The sequence below is a fragment of the Jaculus jaculus genome, chromosome 10 (assembly GCF_020740685.1).
Source record: "Jaculus jaculus isolate mJacJac1 chromosome 10, mJacJac1.mat.Y.cur, whole genome shotgun sequence".
Taxonomy (NCBI): Eukaryota; Metazoa; Chordata; class Mammalia; order Rodentia; family Dipodidae; genus Jaculus; species Jaculus jaculus.
The window spans coordinates 100,075,315-100,102,203 of NC_059111.1; the positions used below are offsets into that span (position 1 = coordinate 100,075,315).

Sequence of the window (26,889 nt, forward strand, 5' to 3'; positions counted from 1 at the left end):
TAATAAATTCCCTTTATAATATATAGTCTATTGATTCCGTTCTTCTAGAGATCTCTAACATTATAAACATTTGAGAGGCTTCTAAAGAGAAAAAACAATTTCTAAAACTGGGTAACTATTTTGACACAAGGAATAAGGAGAAAGAGTATATGACAATTTTCAGTTTGTTGGCTTAAGTCAAATAGTTGAATAATGGTGATATCCCAAAATAAGAACAAAAACTGGAGGAAAACCAATAATTTAATTTAGGAGCTGGGTGTGGTGGCTTATACCTTTAATTAAAGCCCTGAGGAGGCTGAGGTAGAAAGATCATTATGAGTTCTATACCAGCCTGAGCTACAGAGTGAGTTCCAGGGTATCCTGGACTAGAGTGAGACCCTGCCTCATAAAAAATTCAGAATATGTTGGGTGTGGTGGCACACAACTTTAATCCCAGCACATGGGAGGCAGAGGTAGGAGGATCACCATGAGTTCAAGGCCACCCTGAGACTACATAGTGAATTCCAGGTCAGTCTGAGCTAGAGTGAGACCCTACCTCAATAAAAACAAACAAAAAAATTAGGATATGTCAAATTTGTTTCTTTTTTTTATTATTATTTTAGAGAGAGAGAGAGAGAGAATTGGTGTGCCAGGGCCTCAGCCACTGCAATTGAATGCCAGACACTTGTGCCACCTAGTGGGCAGGTGAGACCTTGCACTTGCCTCACCTTTGTGCATCGGGCTTATGTGGGATCTGGAGAGTCAAACATGGGTCCTTAGGCTTTGCAGGCATGTGCCTTAACTGCTGAGCCATCTCTCCAGCCCAAATATGTCAAATCTGTGGAACTTTGAAACCTGCAGCTTAACATCACAGGCCCTTCTAAACTACTACACACAATGTGTCTCTAGGTCTAAACACATACGTCTCTGAGGGCTGGCTCATCAGATGAAAACAGAGAAAGCTAAGGAAATCTGATTATGAAGCTGAACATCAGGGATGCCTGTGTTCATTACCAGGAGTCTGGGCCTCAGGACAGATCCCTCTCAGACCCCGTGCATTGTGTAATGTGTAACTAACCTGACATAAAAAGCAGGAAATAATGATTTGTTGTTGGTTTTTTTTTGGTTTTTTGAGGTAAGGTCTCACTCTAGCCCAGGCTGACCTGGAGTTCACTATGCAGTCTCAGGGTGGCCTTGAAGTCATGGCAATCCTCCTACCTCTGCCTCCCGAGTGCTGGGATTAAAGGCGTGCGCCACCACACCTGGCTCTCAAAGGTAATTTTTCAGAGAAAATATTAAGAAAAATGAAATTAAAATGGAATATTATGTAACTAAAAATGTTGTAAGAAAGATTAGAGAGGGCCAACAGCTCCATATCTAAAAGCTCAAAAGTAAGATACAGTGAAAAAGTCCACCAAGTCTCTCAAAATAAACAATATGCATTACCTACACAATTCTATTAAGGGTTTAAGACGGCTTACAATAAAAACACATACAGGAGAATAATAAAGTATAAGTAGTCATAATAAGTAAATGCAAAGTATTTTTTTTAAGTTACCACCAAGACTATAATATAGCTTGATGGTAAAGTGCTTTGCCTAGCATAGACAAGGCCTTGGGTTTGATTGCAGTATGTAAATATGTGTATATGTATATGTATGTGTGTGTGTGTGTGTGTGTGTGTGTGTGTATATATATATATATATATATATATATATATATATATATATATATATATATATATAGCACCAAGAAAAATCACAACTACAAAAACAGAAACAAAATAAGGCAAAATATAAGCACTTTCAGAAATACTGTCATTGATAGCCAAAGTAAACCTTTTAAGTTGTATGACATTTAAAGAAAACATTTTTTCACTTGAAATAGGGTACTTTTGCATTCCTCCTCTCAATGCTTTCATGACAAAAACTTCTCTAAAAACAAAAAGGTAGACAGGCATGGCAGTGTAAGCATCTAACCCTAGCACTCAGGAGGCAGGAGGCTAAGGTAGGAGGCTCACTGAGTTGTAGGACAGCCTGGGCTAGAGTGAGACTGTGGGGGTTTGAATGGAATAGATGGCCCCCAATATATTCAGCTGTTCATTTGTTTGTAGTCTGCATCTGTAGCCACCTGGCTGGAGGCAATGTCACTAGGTGATCTTAAGGTGTGGTGGTGGGTTTCATATGTAAAGTGTGCCTAGCTGGAGTTCCTGGTGTGCTGTGGCTTTTGACCTTTAGGCTTGTGCTTCTCTCTCTCTGCTCAGGCCTGTGAAAGCAGCCCAGCTTCTTCTGCCATTATGGAACTTCCCCTGCATCTGTAAGCTTCAATAAATATCTCTTCCTCCATAACTGTGCCTGGTCTGGAAGTTCATCTCAGTGAACCTGAATCTGTCTGCTACAGAACTGGGTACCAAAGAGTGGACTGAAATGAACCTGACCATGTGGATGTTGATCTTTTAGAACCTTTGTTTTATAGGAATAGGCATGGACTTGGTGCTTGCAACTGAAGATGTCTTCTGGAGTGGTAAGCCACGTTTTATGGACTATTCTGATGAGAGTCTGAGAATGCTAAGTGCAGACAGCATTGAACTTCGAGGCTTGGCTTATGAGCTTTCTAAGAGGAAGGAAAGACTGCAGAGGACTTTGTTGGAACTGGGCTACTGGCATAAGGGCTGGCTGCGTCCTGCCATCCAGGCCCAGAGAGTTTGATCAAGGTTAAATTTGTAATGGACTGATGTGCTTGGCTAGAGATATTGGACTGAGAGATTCAAGATTTTAAGCTGGAAAATCTCAAGCAAGTTAAAATTACAAGCACTGAGACTGGTTTCAGGTTACTCAAGCTGCTATTGTCAAACACATTAGCAATCTTAAGGAAGATGGTCCAATTGCTTTACCATGGAAAGGATGCCTGAGGAAAGACGATCATACAAATGCAAACACTTTTGTAAAGAGTTAACTGGAGAAGGAACCTGCTTTTCAAGGCTATGATTTGCTTTGTACCTGAATTAAGAATATGGCTGTGTCCTGTACACCTGGCATTGGTTTCAGAAGCATGAAAAATGTGAGGAGTGGTCGTGAATTGCACATGCTTCCGGGAGCTGCTGCTGAGATGCAGCATGAGGCAGGACATGATTCCCTGATAAGTTGAAAGAGCCATTGGAAGATGGACTGTGATTTGCATGAAGACCTCAAGAGGGTTTGGATATACCAGGACTATGCAAGGGCTACCATAGATGGAAGTGTTCCCTGGCTACTCTGCCCAGCTGGAAGGGCGGAACTGTAAAATCTGGAGACTGTTAGTCTCTGGTTATATTGGACTTGAACTGCAGAAGTTGGATGTCTGTTAGATGATGATTGAATTTGCATTGTTTTAGTCTCTCCTTCGTATGCATTATACCAGTTGAAAATGTTTACTCTATGCCTTTATATGTTAGAAGTGCTTAAATTGTTTCATTTTACAGGTCTTAATATTTTAAATTGGTCAAGACTGTGGGGACCTTTGAAATTGAACTGAGTACAATTTACAATGTGTAATGGTTATAAATCTATCAGGGACCAGGGGTGGAATGTGGAGGTTTGAATAGAATAGATGGCCCCCAATATATTCAGTTGTTTATTTGTTTGTAGTTTGCATCTGTAGCCACCTGGCTGGAGGCAATGTCACTGGGTGATCTTAAGGGGTGGTGGTGGGTTTCAGATTTCAATCTAAAGATATGCAAAGTGTGCCTAGCTGGAGTTCCTGAAGTGTGCTATGGCTTTTGACCTTTAGGCTTGTGCTTCTCTCTCTCTGCTTGGGCCTGTGAAGGCAGCCCAGCTTCTTCTGCCATTATGGAACTTCTCCTGGATCTGTAAGCTTCAATAAATCCCTTCCTCCATAACTGTGCCTGGTCTGGAAGTTTATCTCAGCGAATCTGAATCTGTCTGCTACAGAGACCTTACTTCAAAAGAAACAAACAGGGCTGGAGAGATGGCTTAGCGGTTAAGCGCTTGCCTGTGAAGCCTAAGGACCCCGGTTCGAGGCTCGGTTCCCCAGGTCCCACGTTAGCCAGATGCACAAGGGGGCGCACGCGTCTGGAGCTCGTTTGCAGAGGCTGGAAGCCCTGGCGCGCCCATTCTCTCTCTCTCCCTCTATCTGTCTTTCTCTCTGTCTCTCTCGCTCTCAAATAAATAAATGAAAAAAAAAAAAATTTAAAAATTTTAAAAAAAAGAAACAAACAAGCCCCCCCCCAAAAAATGTAGCTTTATGAAAACACACAATATATCCTCTTTCTCAAACATCATGTTATTGCAGGACAAGTAAATTAAAAAAAAAATTCTATCCAAACGCACAAAGGATTTCCTATGACTGCCTCTTTGTGATGCACCTTGATGAAAACAAAAAAGAAAGCATTTACACGTAACTCACTGAAGACAGCTGGGGATGGGTGCAAAAGGAGAAGAGAAAAGGGAGGTTTGTATGGAGTGGGCAAGGTATATAGATTTCTGAGGGCCTACCCCACTCACAGAGAGAGCGGATTCAGTCTAGAGGAAGGGACGAGCTAGGCACCCCTCGAGCTGCAGCAGTTTTGATAGGCTCATGAAAAGGCAGAAAGCAGACAGGGTGAGGTAGAACTCTCTGCGGTGTTGTCTGAGGACGGACCCATGAAACCTGAACCTTATGAGGACAATATGGTTGGCATTATTCTATGAAAATAAAGGCGCCTCATTAAAGGCCACCCCACACCAGCAGAGGAGGGCCACAGAAACAAAGGACGAGTCTGGATATATAAAAACAAGGACACAGAAAATTCTTCACCCAGAAGGTTGAAAGGTATATCAAAAAACATTATTTGTTTAGCACCTATAAGCAGAACAATGGCTTTTTATACTCAATACTGCTCAGAGTTTATATAGAAGAAAAGGGATATTTATCTTGAGCTGAAAGCAAGGCACTACAACTAATAATGTAACTTACAAATGTGAAAAAAAGGGATATTTAAAGATTGCTGAACTGAAATATTCTAGAGTAAGGGAGGTAGTTAAACTATGACATACTGATGGACCTTTGCAGAGACGTCACGCATGCTGTATGTGAACAGAAATGGAGAGGTGTCAATAAACCACAGAAACAAAGCGTACATACTCTGTGAGGACGACACAAGCCCTGCTGGATGGATACGGAGCAACACTGGCTGGACTCAGACATACTGGAGCAGAAAACGCCCTTGAAGCTCCAACTCCCGGCTTGGGGAAGGCGCTCAGCAGCCGCAGGCAGAAGTCGTGTCTGGAGAATCGGCTCGAAACTGACCACCTTGACCCTGCCTGCTCCGCGGCTCCAACTTGGTCCTTCTGATCCGACGTTTTCTTCTTTTCCATCTTCAGTCCTTACAATCAGCTGCGAGGTAGGCGTCACTGTGATGAGTGTTATTAGCTGACTCAAACCATAGTGCAGCCGAGGTCTGGCTTTCAGATCGTCCAAGATGATGAACAGGCTTCTTACTTCTCTGGTGCCCTTTAAGGTTTCCCTGGGCATGGTTTCCTGGTCGAGTGGGCAGGGGCAGGGACCAGAGGCCTGGCTTGGGCAGCCCCAGCTCCTTGTTTGTCAAGGCCCTGTGAACGCTCAGTAGAAGTAGAGTTGTCTAAAAGGAAGACAAGAAAGATGAGCTTTCTGAAGATACCTTTTCTGTCACTCTAAGTTTGGTATCCTCCCTAACCCCCCATATACTGGGGACAAAAGCCAGCAAACAACAGGCCCTTCAGACAACACTCCTAATACCCCTGGGTTTGGAGAGTCTATCTCTTCTAGATGAAAATATAATAAACTGGGCCGGGTGTGGTGGCACACTCCTTTAATCCCAGCACTGGGGAGGCAGAGGTAGGTGGATCACTGTGAGTTCAAGGCCACCCTCAGACTGCATAGTGAGTTCCAGGTCAGCCCGGACTAGAGTGAGACTCTATCTCAAAAACTCAAAAAAAACAAAAAAATATATATACAAATTGGGCATGGTGACACATACTTTTAATCCTAGCACTACAGAGGTACAGGCAGAAGGATCAGGAATATAAAGTCAGCCTGAGCTACATAGTAAGTTTAATAAGTTCAGCCTGGGCTACATGAGACCCTATCTGGAAAAAGAAAAAAAACAAATATATAACATATATTAAAAATGTAATAATAGGGGCTGGAGAGATGGTTTAAAAGTTAAGGTATTTGCTTATGAAGCCTAAGAACCCAGGTTCAATTCCCCAACACCCACATAAGCCAGATGCACAAGGTGGCACATGTGTCTGGAATTTGTTTGTAGATGGCTGGAGGACCTGGCACACCCATTCTCCTCCCCCCTCAAATAAATAAATAAAATATTTTAAATGTAATAATAGGGCTGGAGAGATTAGTGGCTAAGGTGCTTACCTGTAAAGCCAAAGGACCCAGGTTCAATTCCCTAGGACCCACATAAGCCAGATGAACAAGGTGGTGCATATGTCTGAAGTTCATTTGTACTGGCTAAAGGCTCTGATGTGCCCTTCCCCCCCCCTTTCTGACTCTTTCTCTCTCAAATAAATAAATAAAAAAATTTTAAATATAAAAAATGTAATAATAGCAAGTAGAAAATTACTAAGTCATAGTAGAGACCCATTGAACAAGACCAGATGAGAATGTCAGGTACTATATATGAGTGGAAGGTCTCTGGTACCATGGAGGGGTCCCTACATAGCCTCTGACACTGGAATATGCAGAGCCCTTTCTACTTTCCGTTAAGTCAGACACTAACATCCCCACGTAAAAAGCCGTAAATCAGAAGCCGGGCGTGGTGGCGCACGCCTTTAATCCCAGCACTTGGGAGGCAGAGGTAGGAGGATTGCCATGAGTTCAAGGCCACCCTGAGATGACAGAGTTAATTCCAGGTCAGCCTGGACCAGAGTGAGACCCTACCTCAAAAAAAAAAAAGCAAAAAGCCATAAATCATGGGCTGGAGAGACGGCTTAGCGGTTAAGGCATTTGCCTGTCAAGCCAAAGGACCCAGGTTTGATTTCCCAGGACCCACATTGGCCAGATGTACAAGGGGGCGCATGTGTCTGGAGTTCATTTGCAGTGGCAGAAAGCCCTAGTGTGCCCATTCTCATTCTGTGTCTCACACACTTTCCCTCTTTCTCTGTCAAATAAATAAAAATTAATTAATTAATTAACAGTTTGGTTACAAAAACTTTCTTACTTTAGTAATTTAGTGTTCTCAACAGCAGTTCTTCTAGAGTTTGTTTGTGGTATCTAGAGGCCCTGGCATGGCTCCTCTCTCTAACTTAAATAAATAACTAAATATGCCAGAGAGTAGGGGTAGCTCAGTGGAACAGCACTATCTGGCATGCTCAAAGCCTTGAACTCCATCCCTAGCATCTGGAAAAATAATAACCAAAAAAGTCCAGAGAGACTAAGCAGTAATATGGAAGATATTTCTCTCTTTTTTAAAAATTTAATTATTAGAGAGAGAGAATGGGCATGCTAGGGCCTCTAGCCACTGCAAACGAACTCCAGATGCATGCGTGACCTTATGCATCTGGCTTATGTGGGACCTGGAGAATAGAACCTGGATCCTTAGGCTTCACAGGCATGTGCCTTAACCACTGAGCCATCTTCCCAGCCCTGGAAGATATTTCTGATGTTGAAGTAAGTGAAAGAAATTGAGATACTAAACTTTTGCCACTATGATATTTGTGTTAGTATTTGCATAGTAACAGGACCGAAGAATTTATAATAAAATGGTAACCATGAAGTGAGTGAGGAGAATTCATACATGACTTTGTTTCTGGTCCATCTGCTATCATGTAGCTAAAGTTACTTAAAAATAAAATTATAAATAAACCTTAATTCAATATTTAATTTTTTTAAATTTATTTACAAGCAGAGAGAGAATGGGTGTACCAAATCCTCCTGCCACTGCAAACAGACTCTAGAAACATGCACCACTTTGTGCATCTGGCTTTAAGTGGGTACTGAGGAACTGAACCCAGGCCACAAGCTTTGCAAGCAACTGCCTTTAACCTCTGAGCCATGTCTCCAGCCCTTTAATTCAATTTAATAAAAGAAAACCATATGTACATTACCCCCACCTTTCACCTGCCCATCTCTTTCTTCTGTTCCACCCAAACTTTTGAAGACTGTTTTACACCGTTCAGGTATCTGGGAGAGTCTCTTAAGTTGGCAGAGTTTTCCCTTCAAGTTTGAATCAAAGTTCTCTATCATAAAATGTTGAACAGCCTAACCTTTCCAAGGAAAAAGCAGCAATTAACCTAGGAAGTGTTTTGTCTCTAGACTCACCTTCAAATCATTGCTATTAGGATGTGTACGGTATGGACTCTCAGAACTGCCTCGTGGTTCACAGTTCTTGTCTACCTCTGACATGCCTACCTTTGTTTTCAAGCTCCACCGAGTGCAGCTTCATATGCTTGTAGGCAGAGATGATCTGGAAGTTCACGACACTTGTGACGCTCAGTTCCTGGTCTTCCAGCAGCTTCAGGTTTGCAGCATGAATGAGCTGGTGGGACCGCTTGCAGGTCTGAAGTACACACTCTCCCCTGACAAAGGACTTGCACACATGGAACTTGGTGCATGCCTCTTTCATGTTGCAGTAACCGTAGAGGGGATCACCTCCTCTGTTGTACAGCAAACAGACCTGGGGCAGAAGTGAGGCAACACTTGAAACATTGCTTTTCTTTGTATCTTCCAGCGGACTATGGCTTCTCCACCTAAACTAATGGCATTTTCTTGTTTTTAATTAAAATTTATTTATTTGACAGAGAAAGAGAGAGAATAGTTGTGCCAGGGCCTCCTGCTACTGAAAATGAATTCCAGATGCATGCATCACCATGTACACCTACCTGGCTCATGTGGGTCCTGGGGAATGGAACCTGGGTTCTTAAGCTTTGCAGGCAAGTGCCTTAACCGCTAAGCCCTTCTCCCCAGCCTCATGTTCATTCATTCATTCATTTTCTTTCTTTCTTTTTTTTTGTTTTTGTTTTTCAAGGTAGGGTCTCATTCTAGCCCAGGCTGACCTGGAATTCACTACATAGTCTCAGGGTGGCCTTGAACTTCCAGTGATCCTCCTACCCCTGCCTCCCGAGTGCTGGGATTAAAGGCATGCGCCACCACACCCAGCTCCAATTTTTTTTTTTTAATTACGATTTTTAACTGACACATACAAATTGTACATACTTATCTAGCGCAGTGTAGCATTTCAGTAAACATTCACAATGTTTATATGATGCTTATACACAGATTAGGATAGCAGGTATATCTCTTATTTCAGACATACAGCATTGGTTTGTGTTAGGAACATCCAAAATCCTACTGGCAACTGTGAAATATTCAATTATTTTGTTTTCAACCATGGTTATTCTACTGTGCTCTAGAATATTTGTTAGACGCTATTCCTCCTTTCCAACTAGGCCCCTCTCCACCTTACCATTCTCTCTTTGCCTCCCCTCCCCCATATCTTCCCTAGACTCTGGTAATCATTAACTTATTCTCTATTTCTTTGAGATCAACTTCCATGTGTAAGTGAGAGTATGTGGTACTGGTCTTTTTGTTTGACTAATTTTGCTTTAACACAATGTCTTCCAACTCTGTCCATGTTGTGCAAATAATAGATTTTCTTTCTTTTTATATACTCCATTTTGTACATATATTACATGCTCTTTATCCATCAATGGACACCTAGGCTGATTCTGTATGTTGGCTATTTGTGAATAATGCAAGTGCAGATGTTTTTTCAATGCCTTTCCATGTTGCAGTTCCATGTTGCAATCCCCATTTACTAGTGGGATTGCCATAGTCACATGACAGTTCTGTTTTGTTTATTGGTTGGTGGGCTTTTGTTATTTTAGGAACCTCCATACTATGTTCCATAATGGTTCTATTCAATTTATATTTCCACCAAGAATGTAAAATGTATTAAGCGTTCTTCTTTCCCTGTATCCTTGTCCCAGATTTATTTCTATTTACTTTGAGCTATGGTCTTACTATGTAGCCCAGGCTGGCTTTCAATTTGTATTCCTCTTGTCTTAGCCTCTGGAAGATTATAGGTATATGCAACTACACCTGGCAACTTCGAACTTTATTTTATTTTATTTATTTGAGAGAAAGAGGCAGATTATACACACACACATATGTATGTACACACACACACACATACACAGAGAGAGAGAGAAAGATTAAGGAAGGAAGGAAGGAAGGAAGGAAGGAAGGAAGGAAGGAAGGAAGGAAGGAAGGAAGGAAGGAAGGAAGGAAGGAAGGAAATGAGAAAGGGCAGGCCAAGACCTCTAGCCAGTGCAAACAAACTCCAAATGCACGTACCACCTTGTGCATCTGGCTTACGTGGATAGTAGGGAATTGAACCTGGATCCTCAGACTTTGCAAGCAAGCACCTTAACCACAAAGCCATCTCTCCAGCCCCAAGATGTAGGAGTTTTTTTTTTTTTGACAACAGGCTTTCTAACCTGGGGGAGGTGACATCTTATGGTATTACTGAATATCTTCCTATGCATGTTTGTGTGTGATTGTGGGCACGTATGTGGAGGTCAGAGGACAACCTCAGGAGCCGGGCCTCCATATTGTTTAATATAGGGTCTCTTCTTTGCCACTGTTTGCCAAGACAGGACAACGAGCTCCCTGGGGTTCTCCTACCTCCTCCCCCCATCTCACTCTAGGAGGGCTGGCATTACAGATAAGCATTTTATCCACTGAGGCACGTCCCTAGGCCCCTAATGCTGGTTTTAGTTTGCATTTCCCTGATGTATTAAATAATAACTTCTGGGCATCAGCAGCTGTTAAAATCCCTGAGAGGCTGATGGATGGTGTAAGTGACCAGGTGCCCCACCTATTTCCAGCTGCACTGAATGCTGGTGGCCTTCTTACCTCAGACCCTCAGGTGACTGTTTCTGTTCCCCACAGCAATGAAGCTTGCTTGGTTTTGTTTGGGGACTTAAATGGAGGTGTCTCTAGGCCAGAACAATTGCTCAGAGCAGCTTCTACTTCACAGCCCCTTCCCCTCTGCACACTATGAACCAAGTCAAAGCCACACTTGACCTTGTTGGTAGCCTTTCCTTCCCATATCCTGCTTCCCTGTCACCCTTCCTGCACGTTCCTGAACTTACCCTCAATAAATCACAAGAACCTGAATCCCCACCTCAGGCCCTACTTCCAGTGAACTCAACCTGAACCGGAGCCAGTTACACACAGCTTGCGATCCAGACAGGGCGCAAAGGCGCACTATTCATAATTACACTGTGACAGCTACTATCAACTGGTCAACCCCATCACACCACATACAGACTCTAGAGAGATTTACAGTGACAGACAAGGCCATCGGCACTATAATAACTAGTCGGACTCAACCTCACACAAAGGAGGTGAGACATTAATGTCACCCAATATGATACAGCAAGAAATACGACTACCTAGGTTTTAGCATAGAAATCTGACATTTCAAGAAATCCCTCAGTTCTAGGCAGATAGAGATTATCAGACCCCTAACAATGAACCAGCTGTTTATAAAACATTCTTGCTATAAAACCAGAAGACCCAAACTCATTCAAGCCTTCAGGTCTCACTTTAATTTTTACCACCTACACAGGGGATAGAAGACCATGTTAATAGCATGATAGGAATGCAATCAGTCAATCCGAAATAGGGGCACTTCCACAGGGCAACTGACCTACCTTTAAAACAAAATAGCATCCTAGCTCTACTTGGTGCCAATTTTATAAAATGAACTCATAATTTTAATACACTTTTGACCTTCAAAGAACTTCTATGAGATAGTAATAGGACTTTAAAATAATTCTAAAACTTATCTGAAAAATAAACTAGAATCCAAATCAATGAAAAAGTAACAGTCAGAGACTTGTATTATTTATTAAAAACACATTACATTTTATTTTTAAAATATATTTCTGTGTGTGTGTGTGTGTGTGTGTGTGTGCGCGCGCGCGCGTGCACGTGTGCATGTGCACACAGGTCCTCTTTGACTCAACACATGCACCACTTTTTGCATCTAGCTTCACATGGATACTGGGAATTGAACCTAGGCCAGTAGGTTTTACCAGCAAGCATCTTAACCACTGAGCTATCTCCCCAGCCCAACCTATTGTTTTTTAAACATATTTTTTTAAAGTATTTTTATTTATTTATTTGAGAGCAACAGACACAGAGAGAAAGACAGATAGAGGGAGAGAGAGAGAATGGGCGCCCCAGGGCTTCCAGCCTCTGCAAACGAACTCCAGACGCGAGCGCCCCCTTGTGCATCTGGCTAACGTGGGACCTGGGGAACCGAGCCTGGAACCGGGGTCCTTAGGCTTCACATGCAAGCGCTTAACCGCTAAGCCATCTCTCCAGCCCAGCCCAACCTATTTTTAAAAAATCGTTATTTATTTATTTAAAGAGACAAAGAGGCAGAAAGAGAAAGAGAATGGGCATGCCAGGGCCTCTAGCCACTGCAAATGAACTCCAGATGCATGCGCCACCTTGTGGGTCCTTAGGCTTCACAGACAAGCACCTTATCCACTAAGCAATCTCTCCAGCCCTAGAAATTTTTTTCTTTAATTTTTATTAGAATTTTCCATGATTATAAAAAAATATCCCATGTTAATTCCCTCCCTCCCCTTAGAAATTTTTTATACAGCTACTTCTTGAATCACTTTTATTTTAGAGATGGGGCGGTGGGAAGGGGGGGGAACGGGGGAAGGGGCAACTGGCACACCAGGGCCTCAGCCACTACAATCAAACCCCAGACACTTGTACCACCTAGTGGGCACGTTAGACCTTATGCTTGCCTCACCTTTGTGTGTCTGGCTTACATGGGGTCTGGAGAGTTGAACATGGGTCCTTAGGCTTCACAGACAAGTGCCTTAACTGCTAAGCCATCTCTCCAGCCTTGAATCGATTTTGATAAACTCAATTTTTCTTTTTTAGGTTTTTTGGTTTTCTCAAAGTAGGGTCTCACTCTCTAGCCCAGGCTGACCTAGAATTTACTATGTAGTCTCAGGGTGGCCTCATCCTCCTACCTCTGCCTCACAAGTGCTTGGATTAAAGGCCTGCACCACCATGCCTGGCAAACTCATTTTTTCGAGAAATGTGCCCATTTCATCTAAGTTTTCAAATTTCCTAGCATAAAATTTTACATGTTACCACTCATTGTCTCTCATATTACATGCTATTTCTACATTCTGTGTGTGCTGGTCTTCAGAAGGATGGTGAAAGGAACCAAAGGCTGGGCCCAGGCTTCTCAGGTAGAGAGAAAAACAATCAATAGATTTAACAGTATAAAACTGTTAAATGTCTCTAAGTCAAGAAATACCACAAGGGCTGGGAATATGGCTCAGTGCTGGTAAAGGACTTGCTATGCCAGCATGAGGACAGAAGTTCATAACCCTACACCCACATAAATGGTGGTGGGCAAGGCAGCCTACCTGTAATTCCAGCACTCAGGAGACGGAGACAGATAAGCTGGCTAGTGAGACAAGTTCAAGAGAAAGACCCTGCTTCAGTAAGTAAAGTGGGGAATGATCAAGAAATATGACTGATGCCAATCTCTGGCCTAATCACACACATACCACACATGCCAATACACACACATGCAAACATACCTACACACACAAAACACATGCTAACACACATACAAACACACACACACAGAGGAAACATCATGAAGTCATAAGGCAAATGGCAATTGCACTGCCCCAAAGGGAGAACAACTGATCCCAGCCTCACAGCTGCTGCTTAGATCTCCTTTAAGCAACATGGCTGCAGCACATTTGGCTAACAGCCAGGATATCACAAGCCTGCAGTTAAGGCACTTGCCAGCAAAGCCTAAGGCCCCAGGTTCAATTCCTCAGTACCAACGTAAGCCAGATGCACAAGGTAGGACATGCATCTGGAGTTTGTAGTGGCTAAAGGTCTTGGTGCACTCATTCTCTGTCTGTCTGTCTGTTTTTAACTGCCTCTTTCTCTAATAAATGAAACAAATTTTAAAAAATCCTGGAGCTGAAGAGATGGTTAAGGCACTTACCTGCAAAGCCTAAGGACCAAGTTTGATTCCCCAGTACCCACTTAAGACAGATGCACAAGGTAGCACATGCGTCTAAGAGTTAGTGTGCAGTGGGTACAGGTGCTAGTGTGCCCATTCTCTCTATCGGCCTCTTTCTCCCCCCCCCTCCCTCTCTCTCTCTCTCTCTCTCTCTCTCTCTCTCTCTCTCTCTCATATAAATAAATAAAATATTCTTTAAAATTCTTCGCATGGCTAAACAGAAACAAACATGCTAATTTGCCATCATAGCAATCACAAAGGTACTTTTTAAGGATCTGGAACTAAATCATACTGCTTCAAAGCAAGTAAAACTAAGATCTAAAGCTGTAGCAGTTAATGTGCTTGCCTGCGAAATCTAAGGACCCATGTACAATCTCTCTCCAGATCCCACATAAGCCAGAAGCACAAAGGCGAGGCAAGCACAAGGTCACACATGCCCACAAGGTGGTACAAACATCTGGAATTCAACTGCAGTGGCTGAGGCTCTGGAGCACCAATTCTCTCTCTCTCTCTCTAAAAAAATAAAAATAGGGCTGGAGAGAAGGCTTAGCGGTTAAGCGCTTGCCTGTGAAGCCTAAGGACCCCGGTTCGAGGCTCGGTTCCCCAGGTCCCACGTTAGCCAGATGCACAAGGGGGCACACGCGTCTGGAGTTCGTTTGCAGAGGCTGGAAACCCTGGCGCGCCCATTCTCTCTCTCCCTCTATCTGTCTTTCTCTCTGTCTGTCACTCTCAAAAAAATAAATAAATAATTTAAAAAAAAATTAAAAAATAAAAATAAAAAATAAAAAAATTTAAAAGATCTAGCCGGCATGGTGGCGCACACCTTTAAGCCCAGCACTCAGGACACAGAAGTAGGAGGATCACCATGAGCTCGAGGCCACCCTGAGACTACATAGTGAATTCCAGGTCAGCCTGAGCTAGAGTGAAACCCTACCTTGTAAAACCAAAAAATATATATAAAATAAAATAAAATCTAAAGCCAAAGTGTACACATCTGCAATCCTAGAACATGGGAGGTGGAAGCAGGAGGATCAGGAATTCAAGTTTGGCCTTGGCTATGTAGCAAGTTCAAGGCCAGCCTGGGCTATTACATAAGACCTTGTCCCAAGGCTGGGGAGCTGAGGAGATGGCTCAGCAGTTAAAGGCTTGCTTGCAAAGCCTATAGCTCAGTTTGATTTCACAGTACCCACATAAAGCCAGACTCACAACGTGGTGCATATGTCTGCAGTCTGTTTGCAGAGCAAGAGGCCCTGGCATGCCCACACTTTATCTCTCTAGTAAACAAATAAAAATATTTTTTAAAGACCCTATTTCAAGAAAATAAAATAAAAGCCAATGTAGTGGCACATGTCCCAGCACTGGGGAGGCTACGGGGGAGGACTGCCATGAGTTTGAGGCCAGCCTGGGACTACAGAGTGACTTCCAGGTCAGCCTGAATGACAGTGAGACCTTACTTTGAAAACCAAAACAACAAAAACAAAGCAAAACAAAAAAATTCTAAAGCTAAAAAAATAAAGGAATTATATGTAACAATTGTGGTTAGAAGGGTGGGCTTTTGGCGACTCACCTCTGGTAAAAGGCAGGGGTCATTCTGCAAAAGCAGGATCCGAAGCTGGGCTTCATTGAGGCCAAAAAGCCCATGGTTTTTCAGGACTTGGGTGTTGACAGGTGTGTGAATGTCATGGGAAAGGGTACAGGTAGACCTAGGAGAAAGCAGAACTCTAGGTAGGAAGGCTGAATGGAGAGGAGGCTGGTCAATGTAATTCTTTGCCTTAGGCAATGTTCAACTTATATTTAAATCAAACCATTTCCCAAGCACTGATGGATAAGAAATCCCAGGGCTAGAGAGATGAGTTGGAGGTTAAAGCACTTGCCTGCAAAGCCTAAGGACCCAGATAAGCCAGAAGCATTTGGTGGCACAAGCATCTGGAGTTCACTTGCAGTGAGTAGAGGCTCTGGCGTGTCCATTTACTCTCAAATAAATAAATAAGTAAAAATAAAAATGTTTTAGAGCTGGAGAAATGGCTTAGCAGTTGAGGCACTTGCCTACAAAGCCAAAAGACCTACGTTCAATTCCCCAGGACCCACATAAAAACCAGATGGAGGAGGTGGTGGATGTTTGGAGTTTGTCTGCAGTGCTCATTCTCTCTTTCTCTATCTGCCTCTTTCTCTCTCTCAAATAAATAAAATAAATAATTTTTTTCGACTAGCGTGGTGGTTCACACCTTTAATTCCAGCAGAGGTAGGAGGATCGCCATGAGTTCAAGGCCACCGTGAGACTACATAGTGAATTCCAGGTCAACCTGGGCTAGAGTGAGACTCTACCTCAAAAAACCAAAATAGGGCTGGAGAGATGGCTTAGCGGTTAAGCGCTTGCCTGTGAAGCCTAAGGACCCCGGCTCGATTCCCCAGGTCCCACGTTAGCCAGATGCACAAGGGGGCACACGTGTCTGGAGTTCGTTTGCAGAGGCTGGAGGCCCTGGCGCGCCCATTCTCTCTCTCCCTCTATCTGTCCTTCTCTCTGTGTCTGTCGCTCTCAAATAAATAAATAAAATTTAAAAAAATACTAAAAAAACCAAAATAAATAACTTTTTACAAAAGAAAACTACTGTGAATTGTAACAACTTCCTTCTAGAGTCCCTTTTCCAGCTCAGCCAGAAGACTTTAAAGCCAGGGGACCCTCCCCTTCGCCACTGCCTTGATTGAGGAGGCCTGCAGCCACTGCAAACAAACTCCAGGCGCATGCACCACCTTGTGCATCTGGCTTACATGGGTCTTGGGAAACCGAACCTAGGTCTTCTGGCTCTGCAGGCAAGTGCCTTAACCTCTAGGCCATCTCTCCAGCCCTAGAACAGTGTTTTTTTTTTTTAATTTTTTTGGTTTATTTTTATTTATTTATTTGAGAGTGACAGACAGAGAAAGGGGCAGAGAGAGAGAGAGAATGGGCGCGCCAGGGCTTCCAGCCACTGCAGACGAATTCCAGATGTGTGCGCCCCCGTGTGCATCTGGCTAACGTGGGTCCTGGGGAATCGAGCCTCGAACCAGGGTCCTTAGGCTTCACAGGCAAGTGCTTAACAGCTAAGCCATCTCTCCAGCCCTAGAACAGTGTTTTTAATCCTAGTGTGCAGTTATGGGAAGGAACGGGGGAGGGGGGGGCTTCTAAAAGCTCACGGCCCATTGGGGGGGGGCCCTCAAATGTCCACCAACCACTTGGCCTAAGGGAACTCTAGCAAGTCCCTACAGAGATCTAACGTGGCCCGCGACGTGCCGGAGCCCGGGGCCCTGGGGTGGTGACGGGTCAATGTCAGCGTGACGGGCAGGGGGGAAGAGGGCCCGCCCCGCCGGGGGAGGTCGTCCCGCGCGCGCCTGCGCCCCTCCTCCGCCCGGCCCTGGGCCGCCACCTCACCAGCAGTCGCGGTTGGGGCACTTGCCCTGCATGTGGCGGCGACAGAAGTGCAGCTGGTCGCAGGCCTGGCACTCGCCGCGCTGGTAGGCTGCGCAGAGGCGCGCCGAGGTCACGGCCACCACCCTCCAGGCCGAGGCTCCTCCTCCGCCGCCGCCGCCGCCGCCGCCGCCGCCCGCGCCCGCCGCCACCTCGGCCTCGGCGTCCCACGGGCCCTCGTGCATCTCCACCTCGTGCAGCAGGAAGCGCCCGGGCCCGGCCCGCCGCAGCACCGCCCACAGCTTCGCCTCCGACAGCTCCACGTGGCGGCGCAGGTCGTGCAGGAACATGCGGCCGCCGTGCGCGCACAGCACCTTGCTGAGGAACGAGCACACCGTGAGCTCCGCCATGGCCCCGCGCGCGCCCGGGACCCCCGGCCGCCGCAGACTCCGCCCACGCACGTCCGTCCGCGCGGCGCCGTGGGGGCGGGGGAGGGGACCACATCCGGGAACGCCGGCCTCGGGCGGGTGGCCCCCTCCGCGCCGGCTCAGCGGCTCGTTTGTGATCTATGGGACGCTGATGGTGTGGCGTGGGCTTTAAGGAGGGTAAAACAGGTGAGGTTTGTAGGAGGTGAATGGCCAGGCTGCTTTCCCACGGTTCGCTTTTTTTTTAAATAGTTTTTCGAGGTAGGGTCTCATTCTAGCCCAGGCTGGCCTGGAATTCACTATAGAGTCTCAGGGTGGCCTCGAACTCACGGCGATCCTCCTGCCTCTGCCTCCAGAGTGCTGGGATTAAAGGCGTGCGCCACCACGACAGACTAAAGATTTTTTTTTTTAATTATTATTTATTTACTTGAGAGAGGGGCAGGCACATAGCTGGGGGCACACCAGGGGCTCTAGCCACTGCAGACGAACTCCAGATGCATGTAGCATCTTGTGCATCTGGCTAATGTGGGTCCTGGGGAATCGAACCCAGATCCTTTGCTTTGCAGGCAAGTGCCTTAACCGCTAAGCCATCTCTCCAGCCCCACTGTTCACTTTTTTTAAAAAGCATTTATTATTTGAGAGAATGAGAACAGACGTGTAGGGCGTTCTACGCTGCAAAGGAACCTCAGATGCATGTACCACCCTGTGCATCTGGCTTTTTTCCGTGGGTCCGGAGGAATGGAACCCTGGCCATCAGGATTTGCAAGCAAGCGCCTTTAACTGCTGAACCATCATCTCTCCAGCTCTGCTGATTACCTTTCCCCCTCCCCCACTTTTGAAATGTGGTCCTTTGGAATTGAGACATATAAATGTGAAGCACACACTAGATTTTGAATTTTTTAAAAAAGTAAAACATCTCAAATCAGGGGCTGGGAATGTAGTTCAGTTAGTTGGTAGAGTGCTTCTCTGACATTAACAGAGCACTAGGTTCAATCCACAAGAGGGCCAGAAGAAGTTCAAGGCCAGGACTGGAGAGAGTGCTTAATGATTAAGGTGCTTGCCTGCAAGGCCAAAAGACCCAGATTCGATTCCCCAGGACCCACATAAACCAGATGCACAAGGTGGCGGTGCATGCATCTGGAGTTCATTTGCAGCGGCCAGAGGCCCATTCTCCTCCCCACCCCCCAATTTGTCTTCTGTCTCCATCTCTCTTTCATATAAAAATAAATTTTAAAAAGAAGTTCAAGGCCAAACTTGACTACATAGCAGGTGCTAGGCCAGGCTGGAGTACATGAGAACCAGTCTCAAAAAGAAAAAAGCATATATATGTATATATATCTTGGGGCTGGAGAGGTGGCTCATTGGTTAAAGGCCCTGGCTTACAAAGCCTACCAGCCTGGGTTTCAGTTCTCCAGTGTCCATAAGTCCAGATGCACAAAATGGAGTTAGTTCATGGATCTGGAGTTCCTTTACAGCACCAAGAAGCCATGATGTGCCCGTTTCCACCACCACCACCCCACTTTCAAATAAATGAATACATACAAATGTTTGTTTAAAATCTCAATCTGATAGGAATCCCATGTTAAGCATGTACTGCTTGGGATACATTTGAGTAATAAAATATTGTGATAGTTCTACCGGTTTCATTTACTTTTCTAATCCAGCTATGAGAAATGCTTCAGGTTGCACGTGTGACTGACCCTGTCGTTCTAGACTGGTGGCCCTTTCTAAACATCTGTCCTCTGAGCGGGCTGTTACTGCAGCTGCAGGGTACAAAGATGAAGACTGAGGGATATGTTCCTGATGGTGTCTGTCTAGGTGTGTCCAGGTTAATGATGTCCTAATTAAAGAAAGGTGCACGTGAGTCAGCAAGAAACTTTATTAAGAGCAAAGAGAAATACAGTGCCAAGAAAGGCAGTGGGCTATATGAATAGAAAGTACTCAAGTGCTAGGCTTATCGTCTGGGTCTTTTTTTTTTGTTGGTGGGGGGGAGGGAGGGTCTCTCTAACCCAGGCTGACCTGGAATTCACTTTGTAGCCCCATGTTGGTCTCGAACTCAGAGCAGCTCTCCCACCTCTGTCTTCTGATTGGACTAAAGGCATGCAACACCAGCTTGGGCGTCTTTTTCTTTCTTTCTTTCTTTCTTTCTTTGGAGAGAGAGAGGCAAAGAAAGAGAACGGGCGCCACCAGGGTCTCCAGCCACTGTAAATGACCTCCAGACAGATGTGCCCCCTTGTGCATCTGGCTTACGTGGATCCGCTGGCTTTGCAGGCAAATGTCTTAACCACTAAGCCATCTCTCCAGCGGGGTGCCTTTTTATAGGAGTTGTAGAGGAGGATGGGCTAGCTGCCAGGAGTGTGGTTTTGGTGGTGCTGTGGTTTGATTGACAAGTTTGAGTTCTATAACCTTTCCTCTACTGAGCATGTCCCTTCCCATGATGCATTTTGTCTTAATCATACATGCCCAGTTAAGTACATAGGCATAAGATGGTAAGTAGGGGTTTCTCCCTGAAAGTTCACCTAGAGGACATAGTTTGCCTTTTGCACAAGTCCAGCCTGTGTGGCCCCGTGCTGTTTTCATTCCAGGGTCCAACACATTTAAATAAAAACTGATCATGAAAAATGGTCACTAAGGGGAGGAGAAACTTAGTTGATTGATTGGAGCAGGGTATTCCTGTAGCTGGGTACACATGGGGGTCCTAGGTTGTGAGGTACATAGTTTAGGAAAAGGATGCATTACTGCATAAGCCAAGCAATGTCCCTGGTGGCTGAAGTATTCCCTGTGCTTACCTGCCTCACAGAGATGCCTCCTTTGTATCATTTAGCTCTGGACTTTTTTTTTTTTTTCCAAGATAGGGTCTCGCTCTAGCCCATGCTGACCTGGAATTCACTATGGAGTCTCAGGGTGGCCTCGAACTCACGGTGATCCTCCTACCTCTGCCTCCCAAGTGCTGGGATTAAAGGCATGTGCCACCATGTCCAGCAGGCTCCAGACTTTTTAATGTGCTCTTTTTTGCAAGGTCTCCAGCTCTGCATGGAGCATGTCACCAACGTTCTTTCTTGTTTGTGTTTGCTTGTAAAGGTCATTGTGCATCTCTGAATCCCTATTGAGTTCAGAACCCCAGCACCCATTTAAAGCCAGGCTTGGAGCTGGAGAGATGGCTTAACTGTTAAAGCACTTGCCTGCAAAGACTAATGACCCAAGTTTGACTCCCCAGTCCCCATGTAAAGCCAGAGGCACAAAGTGGCACATGCATCTGGAGTTCGTTTGCAGCAGCTAGAGGTCCTGGTGCACCATTCTCTCTGTTTCTCTTCTTTCTCTGTTTGCAAATAAATAAATATATATGTATGTAGAGAGAGAGAGAGAGAGTGTGTGTGTCAGGCATGAGCCCAGCGTAGTGGCGCACGCCTTAAATCCCAGCAGTTGGGAGGCAGAGGTAGAAGGATTACTGTGAGTTCAAGGCCACCCTGAGACTACATAGTGAATTCCAGGTCAGCCTGGGCTACAGTGAGACCCTACGGTGGGGGGGGGGAGGCGTGATGACAGACCTACAATCCCACTGTTGGGGAGGCAGAGACAGGAGGATCCCTAGGACTTGCTAACCAGCTAGACTAGTTGAATTGGTGAGTTACAGGTTCAGTTAGAGTGCCTGTCTCTAAAAATAAATAAATAAAAAGGTACTGAGCAGTTGAAGAAAATACCCAGTGTCAGCCTCTGGCCTCCTCATGTGCATGTGTCTACACACATCACACACAAGCACATGTGAAAAAAAAAATCATAATTAACTTTCTGGTACTTTATAGATCAAACCAAACACCTTGTACATGCTAGGCAAATACTCTACTTTGGGCTGCACTCCTTACACAGGACACCTATCTTAGAAAGACTTTTGGCAGGGCTGGAGAGGTGGCTTAGAAGTTAAGGTGCTTGCCTGCAAAGCCTAAGGACCCAGATTCAATTCCCCAGTACCCACCCAGACGCACAAAGCGGCACATGTGTCTGCAGTTGGTTTGTGGTGGCCAGAGGCCCTGGTGCGCCCATCCTCTCTCATCCCCCCCTTTCCCTCACAAATAAATAAAACATTCTGAAGAAATACACAGATGAGTGATAGAGGAAGATACCTGATTTTCTTCTCTGGCCTCCATACCTCCCCCCCAAATTCTTCGTTATACATATACTTTTACCATTTATTAAAAATAAGCACCGGGGACTGGAGAGATGGCTTGGTGGTTAAGCACTTGCCTGTGAAGCCTAAGGGCACCGGTTTGAGGCTCGATTCCCCAGGACCCATGTTAGCCAGATGCACAAGGGGGCACACACATCTGGAATTCATTTGCAGTGGCTGGAGGCCCTGACGTGCCCCTTATCTCTCTCTTTCTCTCTGCCTCTTGCTCTTAAATAAATAAATAAACAATTTTTTAAAAATAAAGAAATAAAATAAAAATAAGCACCGGGCTGGAGAAATGGCTTAGCAGTTAAGGCATTTGCCTGTGAAGCCTTGGGGTCCAGGTTCAATTCCCCAGGACCCACCTGAGCCAGATGCTTAAGGGGGCGCACACATCTGGAGTTCATTTGCAGTGGCTGGAGGCCCTGGCGTGCCCACTCTCTCTTTATCTGCCTCTTCTCTCTCTCCCAAATAAATTTTTTTTTTTGTTTATTTTCATTTATTTGAAAGTGACAGAGAGACAAAGAGGCAGATAGAGAGAGAGAGAATCGGCAAGCCAGGGCTTCCAGCCTCTGCAAACGAACTCCAGACGCGTGCGCCCCCTTGTGCATCTGGCTAACGTGGGACCTGGGGAACCGAGCCTCGAACTGGGGTCCTTAGGCTTCATAGGCAAGCGCTTAACCGCTAAGCCATCTCTCCAGCCCTAAATATTTTTTAAAATAAACACCAATTTGCATACTAGATAGATGTATTGTTTATTTACCCATTTGCCTTTTTCCCCAGCCTGTGGCACTATTTTTTTGTTTGTTTGTTTTTTTCAGGATAGGTTCTTGCCCACGCTGACCTGGATTTTACTATGTAGTCTCAGGGTGGCCTTAAACTCACTGTGATCCTCCTACCTCTGCTTATCAAGTGCTGAGACTAAAGGTATGCACCACCATGCCTGCTCTGTGGAACTATTTTTAAATTTTTTTATTTATATGCATGTGTGTGCACATGTATGCTAAAGTCTAGTGCTACTGCAAACAAATTCCAGATGCATGCGCCACTTCACATCTGGCTTTACGTGGGTACTGGGGGATTAAATGTGAGTCTTTAGGCTTTGCAGGCAGGCACCTTAACCACTGAGTTATCCCACCAATCCCCCCCCCCTTTTGGGGGGGTTTTCGAGGTAGGGTCTCATTCTGGTCCAGGCTGACCTGGAATTCACTATGTTGTCTCAGGGTGGCCTCAAACTCACAGAGATCCTCCTACCTCTGCCTCCTGAGTGCTGGGATTAAAGGCATGTGCCACCACACCTGGCTTCCCTTTTTTTTTTTTTTTTTTTAATCAAATCATTTTGCTTTCATTTCTTTCGATGCCATTACTTGGTTTGATTGGTTGGTGTAGCTCAGCCATAAAGAAGTGTGAGAAAGAGCAACCTGCTCCTGCCTACCTGTACTCCTTCCTGAGTGGGTCTGTGTGCCCGTTGCTGACATCAGATTCCAGCCTGTGTGGCCTTCTAATGTGGCTCACCCCCAGCAATGAATTATTCTCCAAGGAACTTCCAGGCTTTTGGTGCTGAATTGGAACTGCTGAAGCACCCAGCTTCTTAGCTTAAGCAACTAGCAGGTTTTCTGCCTCTCCAGTGTACAGTCTTTAAAAAAAAACCCTTTTTTATATATAGTCTACATAACACACACATTCTCTCTAACCCCTCCCTTTTTTTATTTTCTTCCTCAAGAAAGCTGTCCAATCCAGATTTTGGTACAAGAAGGTTCTGTAACAGGTTCAAGCTCTGCCATTTGGCCCATGGGGTAGACCCAGTGGGACTTGAGGTGTCAGTGGCAGATAGGGGTTAATATTGGGAGTCTTTGGCAGCCCCCAGTGGATCACAGTAGAGGCGCATGGAATTTTTGGCCCAGGGCCTTGCCATCATCTGTAGACAGCTACTCTTTCTTTGAGAGACAGCCTGCTACTGGACATCAGAAGAAACAGAGTACTTGACAATGGGTCACCAAGTTACCATGCAACCTGAGCTGCCCATGATGAGATGGGTGTTAGCTGATCTATGGAGCCAGATAGTTCAATGTACAGCAGTCGTCCATCATCAGAGGGCAGTGGTATATAAGTGACTGGTCCTGAGCACATCCTGAAGGAACAGGTAAGTTACATGAAGTGGCTCAAATGCCTGTGGTTCCTACTCTTATTATAATGCTCTCTGTCCCCAAGCATTCACTTCCAGCCTCATGGCATGTTCCTTATGCTCAGCTGAGCCCAGACCTATCATATTTTAGTTATAGGCTATCAAGAGATGGGCTGGAGAGATGGCTTAGTGGTTAAGCGCTTGCCTGTGAAGCCTAAGGACCCCAGTTCGAGGCTCGGTTCCCCAGGTCCCACGTTAGCCAGATGCACAAGGGGGCGCACGCGTCTGGAGTTCGTTTGCAGAGGCTGGAAGCCCTGGCGCGCCCATTCTCTTTCCCCATTCTCTCTCCCTCTACCTGTCTTTCTCTCTGTGTCTGTCGCTCTCAAATAAATAAATAAACAAAAAATTAAAAAAAAAAAAAAAGAGAGTAAGCCTTCCTCAAGGGACTTCACTACATATCCTAGGGAAGAATTAGTCCACTTTCAGTTGTATGTATTTATATCTTGTTAGGCAGAATTATGGGCTTTTTGTTTTAAGTATAGAAATCTGTCTACTGAGGGGCACAGTAGTACACTGAACATGTGGGCTCTGGCGCTGAGTTAATAAACCTGGCTGGTTCTCATAAGCTATGACATCTTGTGCAACTTATCTGGGACTTCACCAGACTATAGATCCTGGAGTTGGCAGCATGTTGCAATGCCAAATGTGTCCCACACCTGTAAATGCAGCACTTAGGAGGCTGAGGCAGGAGGATGGAACATTTAAGGCTAACCGGGGTTGATGCTAGCTTGGACTACATAGTTAGGCTGTATCTCAAAACAAAACCAAACTGTTGCCAGGCATGGTGGCACATGCCTTTAATCTCAGCACTCAAGAGGCAGAGGTAGATGGATCTCCTTGAGTTTGAGGCCACCCTGAAACTACATAGTTAATTCCAGGTCAGCCTGGGCCAGAGACAGACCCTACCTTGAAAAACCAAAAAAAAAAAAAAAAAAGAAAGAAAGAAAGAAACTGTCAAGTTAGTCAGTTTTCTTTTACTGTAACAAATGCCTGAAAGAAATCAACCCAGAAAGAAGAAAGGTTTAGTGTGGCTAAAGCCTTATTCATGCAGGAGTCCAAGAGCAGACTCCTGAGGAATGTGGGGTTGGGGTCTGGAGAGGAGGGAGACATGATGCCTGGCATGTTTACAAGAGAATGGATATGAAGTAGGACGTGGTGGCGCACGCCTTTAATCCCAGCACCTGGGAGGCAGAGGTAGGATTGCTGTGAGTTTGAGGCTACCCTGAGACTACACAGTGGATTGCAGGTCAGCCTGGGCTAGAGGAAGGCATTACCTCAAAAAAAAAAAAAAAGTGAATATGAATTCTAGTGGTGAAACAGTATTCGAAGATGTAAGAAGCAGCAGTCAATATCATAATACTGAGAGGGTAAATAATACTTTTCACCATTCTTCATGGCCATGGTATATTTTGAAGCCATGCAACTTTGTAGACAGTAAACTGTTAGTTTCCTTTAAATTGTTATGCTGACAATTTCTTTCCGATCTAGAATATTTGGGTTGTTTAAAAGATATCAGTCAAAAGATCTACTGAAATACTGGGATTTTTATCCTGCAAATACTATAATATTTAATGAATCACTAAGCTTTATTTATTAAACATGTTGAGTGCTAAGTTTCTTCCTGCCACTTTTGCTACCATTGCCACACCCTTTGTAAACTGTTCCTAACATAATACTGAGTAATAAAATTTTGACTGATAATTAAAAAAAAAAAAAAAAAAGTCAGGCATGCTGGCACAGGCTTTTAATTCCAGCACTTGGAAGAAAGAGGTAGGAGGATCACTGTGAGTTTGAGGCCACACTGAGACTACATACTGAATTCCAGGTCATCCTGGACTAGGGTGAGACCCTACTTCAAAAAAACAAAAAAGGGGGGCTGGAGAGATGGCTTAGCAGTTAAGTGCTTGCCTCTGAAGCCTAAGGAACCTGGTTTGAGGCTTGATTCCCCAGGACCCACATTAGCCAAATGCACAAGGGGGCACACGTGTCTGGAGTTTGTTTGCAGTAGCTGGAGGCCCTGGCGCGCCCATTCTCTCCCTCTTCCTCTCCCTCTCCCTCTCTCTCTCCCTCTCTCTCTCTCTATGCCTAATGGCTTTCAGCCCTTCTCTCCCTAAGTCTAATGATGCCAATCAACTGTGGGCTTTTATATACCACTCCTGTCTTCTTGCCCAGGCAGTGTGTGAAAAAGACCATCACTCCTAGGTCACCAAGCCCTGGAATGATAAAGTCAGAAAGGGCAATCACGTCACCTCTTCCCCTCTTAGCATATACTGATGCCTGAAGTCGATTATTGTTGCAGTCAGATTCGCATTGCTGGCAAAGAACACCTGACCAAGAGCAGCTTGTGGGGGAAGAAGAGGGGGCTATTTTGGCTTACAGACTCAAGGGGAAGTTCCATGATGGCAGGGAAAAACGATGGCATGAGCAGAAGGTGGACATCACCCCCTGGCCAACATCAAATGAACAGCAACAGGAGAGTGTGCCAAACACTGGCAAGGGGACACTGGCTCTAACACCCATAAGCCCGCCCCCAACAATACACTCCCTCCAGGAGGCGTTAATTCCCAAATCTCCATCAGCTGGGAACCTAGCATTCAGAATACCCAAGTTTATGGGGGACACCCAAATCAAACCACCACAATTACCTTTTTTGGAGATATCTACAAATAGAGCAAATACAAGTAACTGAGCCAAATC

At 45.0% G+C, this 26,889-nt stretch overlaps 1 protein-coding gene across 1 annotated transcript; it reads right to left on the reverse strand.

Moving 5' to 3' along the window:
- Positions 1-4,177: 4,177 nt before the first annotated feature.
- Zc3hav1l (zinc finger CCCH-type containing, antiviral 1 like) lies at positions 4,178-17,827 on the reverse strand. The gene is made up of 4 exons (XM_045160472.1): positions 17,442-17,827; positions 15,603-15,738; positions 8,362-8,626; positions 4,178-5,596 (listed from the first exon to the last, which is right to left on the reverse strand). The coding sequence occupies exons 1-4, from the start codon at positions 17,825-17,827 to the stop codon at positions 5,472-5,474; spliced, it is 912 nt and encodes a 303-aa protein (XP_045016407.1). The 3' UTR covers positions 4,178-5,471.
- Positions 17,828-26,889: the final 9,062 nt, after the last annotated feature.

What these genes read in the sequence shown, in the direction of transcription:
- Zc3hav1l (XM_045160472.1), bottom strand. Translation starts at nt 17,827, where the DNA reads ATGGCGGAGCTCACGGTGTGCTCGTTCCTCAGCAAGGTGCTGTGCGCG. An exon ending in TGCCCCAACCGCGACTGCTG is followed by an intron (nt 15,739 to 17,441) that starts GTGAGGTGGCGG and finishes GCTTTCTCCTAG; the next exon opens with GTCTACCTGTACCCTTTCCC. An exon ending in ACCCCTGCCTTTTACCAGAG is followed by an intron (nt 8,627 to 15,602) that starts GTGAGTCGCCAA and finishes CTTCTGCCCCAG; the next exon opens with GTCTGTTTGCTGTACAACAG.